This window comes from Thermobia domestica, chromosome 14 (genome assembly GCF_964235325.1).
Source record: "Thermobia domestica chromosome 14, izTheDome1.hap1.1, whole genome shotgun sequence".
In the NCBI taxonomy this organism is placed as follows: domain Eukaryota; kingdom Metazoa; phylum Arthropoda; class Insecta; order Zygentoma; family Lepismatidae; genus Thermobia; species Thermobia domestica.
This window is the reverse complement of record NC_137467.1, coordinates 170,058,342-170,070,695: the sequence shown is the minus strand read 5'-3', so window position 1 is coordinate 170,070,695 and position 12,354 is coordinate 170,058,342. Positions and strand designations below refer to the sequence as shown.

The window sequence follows — 12,354 nt, the reverse complement described above, 5'->3', positions numbered from 1 at the left end:
ATACTCCGTTGCAAAATACCAGTGACATCCATATGGATGTCATAAAATACTCCGTTGCAAAATACCAGTGACATCTATGGGGGTATCATGAAAATGTATCCTTTATTAAGGTTCGTATTAATCCTGGAGACGATGAAAAATTTAGTGGATGCAAGGCACAAGTTAATTCTACTGTTTCTCCTTAGGTGACATTACTGACGTTACTGACAGAAAAGTAAAAATAATGTTTTGTCTGAGTAGATGACAGACCTAAGGCCTAAGGGATCTGCTTGCTTTGACGATAAACGATTGGCAACACATGTGTTCAATTACGACACACATGTGTTTGTTTTGACGATAAACAATATCGTGGCAGTCACCGCGACCTCTTATATGACGAAATTTCTCTGCCAATTATAGGAGTTTTAAATAAATTTGTTTTTTCTTCTGTCTATTCAACAAGTTTCGAATGGAGCTAAGGTAATGATAATGATGTGTATGTGATGATAAAGAAGAAGAGAATATGATAAATAATGGTGATAATAATTACACAGGGCTGCGAAAAATGTACTTTTTTTTAAGATTTTTAATGAAATGTGATAGTATAAAATGACTTTGACAAACTGACTAAGAATATGAAGGCAGAATATATCTTACGCGTCACTTTTTCTTCACTGAACAGAAAATGTGCATATGTAGATAGTAGTTTGTATTAGGGATGGGCAAAACCGGTTTTTATAAAAACCGGAAACTGGTGTCTAGAAAACCGAAAACCGACATTTTGGTTTTCTCCAAAATCGGTTCGGTTTTTCACCGAAACCGGTTTCTGTTTTCTCCAAAAATCGGTTCCGTTTTTCACCGAAACCGGTTTCGGTTTTCTCCAAAACCTGTTTCGGTTTTCTTCAAAACCGGTTCAGTTTTCACCGAAACTGATTTCGGTGAAAACTTTTGGAAGACACATCTATTTCTGTGGAAACAGATTCAGTTTCCGGAGAACAACGAAACACTATTCTGGTCAGAAATAGAACACATTTTGGAAAAAAAACCGGAACCGGTTTTGAAGAAAACCGAAACCGGATCCGGTGAAAAACCGAAAAACCGGTTTTTGTGCCCATCACTAGTTTGTATGTTAGTGTTGAGCTAAAAATGTAACAAAACAACTATCTTTGCCCCAAACCCACAACCAATAGACATGTGTATATACTGTTTAATATTTAGTTAATAGAAATACTGAGAGTATTATGTAATAGAGGATGGGGCAATGCAATTTAAGATATGTACAGGTCAGACAGTCAATGATGTTTTCTATTGCCAATATTGCGTTTCAGGGATTGTCTCCTGTGATTTGGATCTTACATGTTTTCGTAATTGATCAGCAGCAATATACCATCATCACTTCATTTTTTTATAACGACATGCTATCACCTTGTAGTGATAGGGGTGTTTCCCGTCTTCATAAGAAAAGCTACCGAGATAGTCACGGAATAAACCCAGTTGACAATGTAAAAATTGAACTTTAATGCTCATATTGCATCCTAACTTGTGAAAGTCTGTTCAGATGCTATATGCCTTCAAGAATATCCTTCAAATCAGGGTGTTTTCTACTTCCCAAGAAATTGTTCACTTCACTTCAAAATTCTGCCCAAGCAACAATATCTTTTCCTGTTATCAGAATTTCAAAGTATGCGTCTTTCATCAATGTGCTTAGCTGAGGGCCTCGAAGATGTCTTCCTTCAGCTTAGCCTTAGACAAGAATAGAAATGTGGAACATTTGTAGCTAAGCCTGTTACCGTCTTTATTCAATATCGTAGGAAATTATTTCATAAAGCTAACCTTAATGTTTATAGATGGAAGAAGAAAAATTGTTGAAATTTACCAACATAACTCTTCTGATCTTTTTCTGACCATGATTTAAAGCTGCTGGAATGAGCTGTTCTCTTTTAGTTCTGTGTTCAAAACGAGCGCGGGGTATGGGGGCACGGAAGCTCAGTGATAGAGTGCTCCACTCTGATGCGTAGGGTCCCTGATTTAATCCCCTGCCAGTTAATTTCATTTTCATTTTACGAGAGCGGTGGTCAATCCAGAAAAACTGCACGTGATAGCGACAAAAGTGACAATATATTTGAAACCACCGTGCAAAATGATAGGATTCACTTTTTTCATCTAAAGCCTCAAACTATCGCATATCAGTGTTATCCATTAAAAAGATTTTGTTGTTGATATAACCTAATTGGAACCAAATATTGGCGAACAAACTTCAAAGGATTAACCTTTCTAACTCTTTAGTGCTAGTTTTTGACACTGTGATATTGTCGTTTTTCTTCATATCAATGTTGCCACACCTGGTACAAATGTACCAAATTCATCCCTTTTTGTCATTCGTCGGCCCGTTGGTACCACGCTGGCTTTTTCAGCCCCTTTTGTGAAAAAATTGGTACAATTCGCGGCAAAAAAAACCCTGCAACATGAGCATATAAGTTTATTGTGAAATGACGAAGTCTTTTGCTCCAAAATAAGTGTGCACGGGAGGAGGCCGAGGTTTATCCTGGCGTGATTCGTTCCACTTAGACGTTATGTTCATTCCCTGTGCTGTTAGGCGTAGTTTCACAATAAACTTACATCCTCATGTTGCAGGTTTTTTGCTGCGGATTGTACAATTCTCAGCAATTCAGCACCATAGATACTATTGTGACTTAAAATTATTAATTATGTGTTGTGATGTCTTTCAGGGAAAGTTCTAGAATCCTGGACTGGTTTTACAGTTTACTTACCTTGTTACAGTCTATTATCCTCTCTCGGTCGTGAAATAAGCGAGAATAAGATGCAATAATCTATATTTTAATATTTAATTATAACGTATTGCTTACACATGAACTCGGAGATGATTGATTTGTTCTTCGTTTAATATATTTTTTCATATATGGTCATGGTACCGTTTTGGTTTATTGGTCACTTTGAAATAGAGGTGCGTTTGGTTTCCTTACAAACCGAAGATGATAAGTGTTTTCTCTTTTTAATTTGCGGCCCCTTTTATATTTCCTACAGGCGAAAAAAGTTTCATCTATCCCTATGGTTGTTCGGGGCCGTCCTATTTAAATGTTTTTAAAAAGTAAGTTGTAAAAAGAGTACTTTCTTGATTTGGACTCTTGGAAGAGGGGAAGAAAGGGGGATTTCTAGAACTTTACCTCTTTTAGTTTCATGAAATACAGCCATATGTTATACTGGTATAAGAAGTCGTTCTTTCAGAAAAAAATGATCCGGGGGGCACTCTTAATATTCTGGGGGTACTGCTGGTACTATTCTATTTATTATTATATTATAGACGTATTATTTTGGTGTCCTCAGGGGGAGCATTCTCAGAGCTACGGGGGGCAGTGCCCTCCAAAAACATGTCTAAAAGAAACACTGGCATAAAATCATGAATTTACCCCTTTTTGTTTCAATTTGGTACTATTTTCAGCCCACTCCAGACCTAGGACTGTGGCAACACTGCTTCATATCGTCCGGATATTCCGCTTTTGATCGTCTACATCCGATTCATCCTTCAAACGTTTCCATTAAGCATCTTTCGTTACTCCATTCTGAATGCCAATTTAAATAGACAATAATGTTTCTATTTTCTTTCCTCTAACGTAGGCAAAGCGCATCTCCTTTCATTTGTTCCTTTCAGTACATCTTGTACGTACTTTTGTTAACGATGTGTGAACTTTTATTCTTCACTACTGTTGAGAGGGAACATGCAGTGGTGGTATTCAGCCGGTTCGCACTGGTTGGCTAAAACTGGTTGTTAAAATATTTCGAGTTCGCAGAACTGTTTATTATTCCGAGACATAAATACAAGCATGCATAGATACGCATGACCTAGCCAGGAGTGAAAGAAAGAAGCCAAATAAATTTGTGAAAATACCTCTGCACTTTTCCCGCTCGCTTGCATTGTTGTGAAAACAAACATCTTTGAATTGAATTGCTTTCAATTCAGTGGGCAGACAGAAATTTGAATGGGGGTGCCAAGAAGCGATGCGACCAATAGTTTCGCAGTCAAGTTAATAAAAGATTTCCAGATCTTAATTTTAATTCTTTTGAGTACTCTATATTTGTATTGGTGACAGTAAGCATTTAAAAATTTTAGATAAAAGACTGGTTTTGGTAAAGCTTTGAAGCTACATGCACTAAATCTCACTAACAAAAATACGTTATTCTATATTCTATGTTTTCCCTTTTCCACTCCTTCAAGTTGGTTTTGTTTTAATGTTAGCTATAAAGTATAATAGAAACAGTACTTAGCTCGAAACCAAGGTGATAAAATAGGCGTTGCGTTCTACAACGTAAGAACTTTGTATCTAACTAGTATAATTTGTTTCCTAAGAGAATTTAGTAGTATGGTTTTTCGCCCAATAGATGTCGGCGTTTTCAGTTAAAGTTATGTTGTAGTACTTTTTTATTCGCTCAACAGAGGTCGATACTGTCAGCACGGTTAGTGAGATCAGAAAATGGCAGGAGCACGCTTGATGTTCGAGCAGCATAAGTACGTTTTGAATGTTTTTATCAGGTTTGGGAATGCCATCGAGATGCAGCGTCAGTGGGGATGGAGAGTTTGGTACTGAACCACCAACTCGCCTAACAATCAAACGCATTGTTGACAAGTTTGAGGTGCATGGAACGACTTGCTGTCGCTTCAGCTACAGCGGTCAATGTACTAATGAAGACCGATGCACATGCCTCTGTAATCTTCTGACGAAGGTTCTCGAGTGTCCCAAGCAACGGCCAACATTTTGAAAATCTTATGTAAACATGGCTTACCTGAAGATTTGTAACACATGTTTAAACAATAATTAAATGTAATTAAGAAATATGAAATATAGGTTTTTTTTTCTTAAACAATGTATACATTTCTCTGACGGACTCTGTATTAAGTGTTATTATAACATCATTGTATTATGTTTGTTGATCGACTTATAATCATAGACCTAATCTGGAAATGGTATATCTAAATATTTTGGAGCTCACATATGATTTAAAAGAACAAATAATACTCATCAGCTGAAAACAAAACATACTATCCAATGCCTACAATTCCAAGTATTAGTTAAGTTCAGAAGTTAGATAAACGATGTCAGCGAATGCACATCAGGGATTGCCCAGCTGAGACTAAGAGGTATTTTCACCTTGTTCATGGGCCACTACATTAGGGCGTGTTTCGGCTATATAAAATGGCCTATGTTTAGCAGAAGGGGTCCAGTATTTTTTCTTAAAAAAAATAAAAGTTACAATTTCAATCATTTCTGTTTAAATTAGGTTAATTTAGGCTAGGTTAGTGTACGGATCCAACATAATTTTCCAAAACATGATAGAATTTTGCTTATTTTTGCTCATATTAGGTTAGTTCAGGTTAGGTTAGATTTAGTTAAGTTATATTAGGTCTAAGTACTTACATCATCCATTTCTCCTGTAAATTTTGTATTATTTTACGTACTTGTGGACCCCTTTCGCTGAACATAACCTAAAAAATATTCAAATGACATTATTCCATCAATACACTTCAAGTTTCCTGGATCGTACTTGACCAAAAAAAAAAAAAAAAAAACAGAGGAAACCCGTACCTCATGTAACCAAGTTAGGCACAGATACTCTCAACATAGGTCATCAGGCCCTCAACCAGACACAGAAGTTTGGGGGGGGGGCATGAATAAGATAGGTGGGGCCAAGTAATTAAAAATTATCTTACAAATATTAAAATTGTGATTTTTGTATTAATAATAGCATTTTGTATTGAGGTCTGGAGGGGCCATTAAAAGTTTAGAGGGAACCAGGTCATGCAGAAAACAAAGTTTTTAAAAGATACATTACAATCAACTCAAACATCAACGAATACATAAGGTCAGTTATCCTCAGTAATGTTGGTCACAATCAAGAAGATAGAAGAAGAGGAGGAGAAACAGCAGGAGATTGTACTAGTGTATGGCTTCTCAACCTGGGAATCGCAAACAAAAGTGAAAAGATAAATGTAATTAGGATCTAGTACTAATAAAATGTAATTTAAAGATTATTTTTAAATTTTTGTTCTGACAGACATATTTTTATGTTCACAGTTATTATCTAATACAGCGGAACATATAAAATAAAATTTAAAATGTAAAATAATCTTTAAAAAAATAAACAATTGGAATAAATGAGGAATGAAACTGGTGAGATACAGCATTTTGAAATACAAGTAATACAAAAAATACAACTACATATTAAATACAATTCAAAATGAAGGTTATCTAATATACGGTACACCGAATGAACAGCAATAATCAAAAGTAGTTGAGAAGCTTATTACAAACTGAAACATTACTTATGGATTTCGTCGGCAAAAGCATATGATAAAAGGGAGCCGTGACTTGAAGTAGGTTGAGAAAGCCTGCACTAGTCGGTACGAAAAAAGGCAAGGGTGTTGACGGTTGAATTAGGCCGGCGAGTGGTTCGTTCATTATTATCAGTTGTTGAACAAGAGACGAACTTGACGAATCATGATTAGGAAGTTTTGGTAAATGATTGTAAGGATTCATGGAGTGCCAGTAAAATCCATGATCAGGAGCAGAACAAGATGCAGTTACTTGTTTCATGCGACATAACAGATGGCAGCACGCATTTTAGATACATATAAAAAGGAGGAAAAAATAAAAGGTTCCTGAAATGCTAAAATGAAAAAACTGTAATGTAAGCGTAATAGTCTTTGTTTTGTAAAAATGTAAATGGGAGATAGTTTCGGGGGGGAGTGTATCAATGTTTGCACATGCCATATTAGGCAGTGGTTGTGACGTAAGAATTTGTGGGGCTAAGAAATAAACAAGATGATATCCCAGAAATGGAACATAGATACCGCAAAGACAATATATAAATATTACGAATAATAACAATTATAAATGCTATTCTGACTAAAGATTACAGCGATAATTGTATCCTAGAAAGAGTGACGAAGTGAAATAAGATCAACTAAGAGAATAACTATTTAAAATAATTACTCATACGTTCTTATCATTTATAGTTTACTATGATATAGTTATAATTAATTAAGAAATAGTCACAGCAACTTAATAGTTATGTGATGTAATATTAACTACATAATCTCCAACATTGTAGTTTTCTTCTTCCACCATATTTAAAGTGCCTGCGGTGTTAAACTGCGCTCGTGATAGCTATATTTCTTCATTACTTAAAATCAATTTAAATTAATTAAAAAGGTAATAGAATGCATTCAAATAATCATAACCAGTGGCTTATTCAAAGAAGTCTCTGGGTTTTATCCCTAGCACTTAAGAAAGATATTATTCATGATGAAAATATTTACCATGTTAGACATACCATGTAAACACCTAAATTTATATAAACTTGGGAACTTGAATCCCTGTTCAGAGGTGGACATCGCACTCCAAAGAGCTTGAGTATAGCTGTAATTTTACCATTCTCTCCTAAATTTACCGTTCTGTCCCTTGAAATTTGCCACTCTATTCTCCGAAATTTACCATTCTGTCTCCCCAATTTATCATTTACTCCAAATTTACCATTTTGTCCCAGAAAATTTTTCATTCTTTTCCCAAATTTCTTATTCTGTCCCCCGAAATTTATCATTCTTTTCCCAAATTTATCATTCTTTGCGCCGAAATTTATCATTCTTTTCTCAAATTTATCATTCTGTCCCCCGAAATTTACCAATCTTTTCCCAAATGTATCATTCTGTCCCCCGAAATTTACCATTCTCTCCCAAATTTACACGACCCGCTCGGGAGAGTAATACTCCCAGAAGTACGTTTTTTCGCGCGCTACTCTAGCCAGCTGTTTTACGCGCTATCCTAGCCAGTTGTTTTAAGTTGGTCACAAAATCTATATCATGGAATACAAGGACAACAAAACGAGCCTTATATCATGGAGTACAAGGGGAACAAAACGAGCCCTGCGCGGCTTCTAACCTGTTCTTACTACTACCTGTTCCAAAAGTAAGTAAATCACATTTTTGAGTGTTATTTTCATATTATTTTAATTTAAAAAGTGTTATAAAAATGTAAAAAAAAACTTTCCTCGGGCCGGGTTTGAACTCATGCCTAAAGAGATTTTCGTTACTAGCGCTAGCCCACTCCGCCACGAGGACCGACAACAACAATCGTTTGAATTCTGCAATTTGAATGCAACGTGGCAAGACATAGATAACGCCAACCAATCAGAACTGTGTTTTCCGTTCCTACTTCCGAGAGCATTACTCTCCTAAGCTAGTCCTCAAATTTACCATTCTGTCTCTCGAAATTTACCATTCTCTTACCCGAAATTTACCATTTTCTCCCAAATTTACCATTCTGTTCCCCGAAATTTACCACTCCCTCCCAGATTTATCATTCATCCTCCGAAATTTACCATGCTTCCGACAATTTTATAATTTTCTCCACACAAATTTACCATTTTTCAGTTTGATTATATCATTTTCAGCGAAAAATTATGTTCCCCAAATTGATTTCATAGAGCGTAACTTGAGTCTAAAACCCTCCTGTGGGCACCCCTGCTCCCTCGACAAAATTTTTCATATGTTATCAAATCATGACAAAAATTGTGTACTCACTTAAGCATTCAAACAGCAATCCACACGTAAACGTTTCAGAAACAAATTTGCGTCATCCTCAGTACATATCCTTTAAAACACGATATTTGGAGAACCAAATTTTTTGACCTATTTCTAACATCGTAAAAATAATGTAAATGGTTCTTAAAGTGTTGCTGTTAAATTTCCTTGTGTTAATAACCTATATTATTTTCTCAATACCTTTAGCCAAACTCGAAGAAAATCTGTAGAAATAAATATTATTAAAACATGTACTGTTTTCCCATTGTCAGTACTCAAAATAGAAGTTAAAATGCCGACATGTTGTCTATCTGTGCAGCTATCTCCCATCATTTTGTCCTAAATATCCGATACGAATGTGAGTCTATCGGTGAAGTATTCTATTTTTGTTATGATTACTCATCCTACATGTTATCAATACATTCTTTCTTCATACCAAATCTTCATTTATATAGTATGCTTTTTGTGATTCCAAACTCTCCTATTCACTCTTTTCAAATGAAAATTTCGTGTTATCTGTATATTATGCTAATTAAAAATTTAAGATTTGACATGGTGTCTTAAGCTTCGTCTAGTCTTGTAACAAAATGAGGGGTAAATTTGGATAAGGGCGTAACTAGCAATTCTTCAATTTTTCAGGAGAGCAGAAAAATAAACGCCCTTATCCAATTAACCAACGTATTCACACACTATTTTTGGAGACAGGCGTTCGCTACGGAGCAGAGATATTACCTTAACACCACCTAGACACATGCGGACATACTCAAACTTGCAGAAAATATGTATATCTCATTTTACCGGAAATAGGTCGATACGCCCTTATTCCAATTACCCCTATGCTCATACAGAACAACTTAAATTATGCTGCACGATATTACGATGTTCAGTTTCGTTACGGTGATCCATTCAAGTATACAAAGTCAGCCTACGATATAACACGTAACACATCATGTTTTCCATTTGCCATTTGTAATTCAGTACAGATGTCATTTTCCTCTGTGAAATTGGTCCTGCTACCTATGTTTTTATTCATCATCACAAACACACACAACTAAAATGAAAATACGACAATGGTCGATGAAGAAAGTGTAGCGAATTGATCAATCTACAGTGGATCTAATTTTACTGCCTTTTTATCGTTACTCTTTATCTCAAAGACTTAAAGTACTTTCTTATTACCATTTTTATTTAGTCGATTGTAATAGTCGAGATCTCTGCTAAAAACACAGAACACTTCTCTGTTAATAATAATCGATCAACGCAAGCACTTCTTCTCGCGACCACTTCATGGCTAAAACACCGAAACGACCAAGGATGTTATAAAATAGAGGATCTGTCCATATGTATCTTCATATTACCTCAATGAAGCCAAAAACTACCGAGCATCGGCACAACAACCGAGTTTGATAGATTGGCTACTCTCGTTTCCGCCATGAATGTTGGCTCCAAACATTGCGATCTTATTGGGCGGAGCGGGCAGAGTGGGAGTGGCGAAACTGTGACGTATGGCTTCACGATTTTGTTGTATAGTCAGATCCTCTGTTTTATAACATCCTTGGAAACGACTGTGTGTGTATGTGTGTGTGTGTGTGTGTGTGTGTGCGTATGTATATGTGTGGATTGATGTTATGCGTGCATGTGCGGAAGGAGTCCAGACTAGCACATGCCATAACATAATATACCTTTGATGTCACAGGAAAGACCGATTCCACTTGGAACAGAGATACAGAACATCGTAACATGATTTCTTATGGCGTTACTTCCGTTACATCATTAAATTGGCCGCAAATGTCTGAGTAACATGTTCTGTGCCATGATTTGTTACAAGTCTGGACGCACTTTTAGAGTTTAAAATGAAAGGGCAAATAAATTTAATACAGTATAATGTTGATTTGTGCTTTAACTAGGAGAGGACAATGAGGATACTAGCCAATCTTTAAGCCAACCAGACTGGAGAACAAATTACCGCGGCGACTACAAAGGTTCTGATATTCGACCAATCTGCACAAGAGATCTCTTGTGTTGGGCATTCCAGGTGGCCAGAGGGATGGAGTATTTGGCCTCACGGAAGGTAAATAGTTTATTAGAAACTCGTCTATTTTGTAACTTACGGTGAAATAAAAATAGAACTTATTGTGCCTTTAAAATCCATAAAATTGAAGGACATTTTGCTATGTAATTACCGTAAAATATTATTTAGCTTTAATTACTGTAAGAAAAAAACAAAGATAGTCAATATAGTAAAGAGATTAGAGAAAATAGAGTGCAAACTCATACGACAGTGAGTCATAAGTAAATTCCCTTTTGAACGCATCAAAATGTATCATATGATTCCTGTTACGTGGAAGTACGAGTGTAACTATGAATAGTGTGAAATGAAGCACATATCGACACGTACGCAATGCCACAGCACTTGTTCCACGATCAAACATGGAGCTTGATCAAGTGGTTCTTTATACACTATTCATACATTATTGGAAGAAAGGTGTGAAAGGTACAGAAAGTGCAAACGAAATCTGTGTTATGGAATGGGAAGGAACTGTGAATATTTGGACAGCACAAAAGTTCAGGTTATGCGGCACAGCGTTGAAAATAATCCTCGAAGACGGAGACCAGTTGCCACGAACAAGGACCTCCTGGATAAAACTGAAATGGCCGACTCAACACAATTACTTGTTAGTTGGTAGCACTGACAGAATCATCCCAAAGCATTATGTGTCGTCATTTTTGTCAGCTAGCTTGTCTGGAGCAGTGGCATACACAGTATTTTATCAGGGGGTTCGACAACTCACGGGAGGGGCAATTAAAACCCAGACACCCACTTGTGTACACCACTAATCTGGAACCTACCTCCACTTTTGTTCAACAAGCTGACACCACGAAAACGACTCTCTCTGTGAACATATGCTACAGAATCCTTATGACAACAGTTTTTGGTATCGAATCGTCACGGGTGACAAAAAGAATTAAAAAAAAGGGTTTTCCTGCGATATTCTGTTGTAAACATTAGTGATTACGATCAGATTAGGAAGTGCTGGCAACTGCTCACAGGGGAAGTTAGGGAACAAAAGATGCATATGGTGGAATATCGATGTTCAGTGCTCTTGGAACTTCCAGACGATCCCAAATCATTAGCCCATATCAAACCCTGCTGTGTTGGAAGAAATATACCGGGTCCACGATGTGATATGACAGATATACTTTGACCTGGCATTAATCAACAAGAAGAGGATTTTGCATCAGGAAGGAAACACCTTGTAGCACCGGTCACGTGTAGTTACCGGGAAACTCCAGAATTCGAATTTTTGAAACCCCTCGCATACATGTCAAACCTTGACCCTTTATATCATCACTTATTTCCTTCCACTTCGCGTTTCTTACAAGGAAGACTGTTTGAAACAGTTGACGATGTGGAAAACGGGATGTGCAAGTTTGTGATCTCCAAATTCACCAAATTCATGCATCCTAATTATTTTCACATGACTGTGGATTTTACCATTTAAATATAATTTTCATACACGAGTTCCAAAAGAAAATTATATTTGAATGATATATAATGAGTCTTGCACAGGTCTTATTAAACACTTGCAGAGACATGGGTTTAGAAGTAAATGCAGAGAAAACTAAATACGTGGAAGTTCGTCAGTATTGTGATACTGCAAATTGTCGATGCGTTAAAACATTAAATAATACTTTTCATAAAGTGGATACTTTCAAATATCTAGGATCAATATTAACAGACGAAAACCGTTTTCAGGAAGAAATTAAAAGCAAGGAATTCG

At 36.3% G+C, this 12,354-nt stretch overlaps 1 protein-coding gene across 1 annotated transcript in view; it reads left to right on the top strand.

The window, feature by feature from the left end:
* LOC145670742 (vascular endothelial growth factor receptor 1-like) overlaps positions 1-12,354 on the top strand; it is a 325,002-nt gene that overhangs the window by 282,430 nt on the left and 30,218 nt on the right. The window contains exon 20 of the mRNA XM_081739513.1: positions 10,480-10,643. Within this exon, the coding sequence (XP_081595639.1) occupies positions 10,480-10,643 (164 nt within the window). The remainder of the gene's footprint in view (positions 1-10,479; positions 10,644-12,354) is intronic.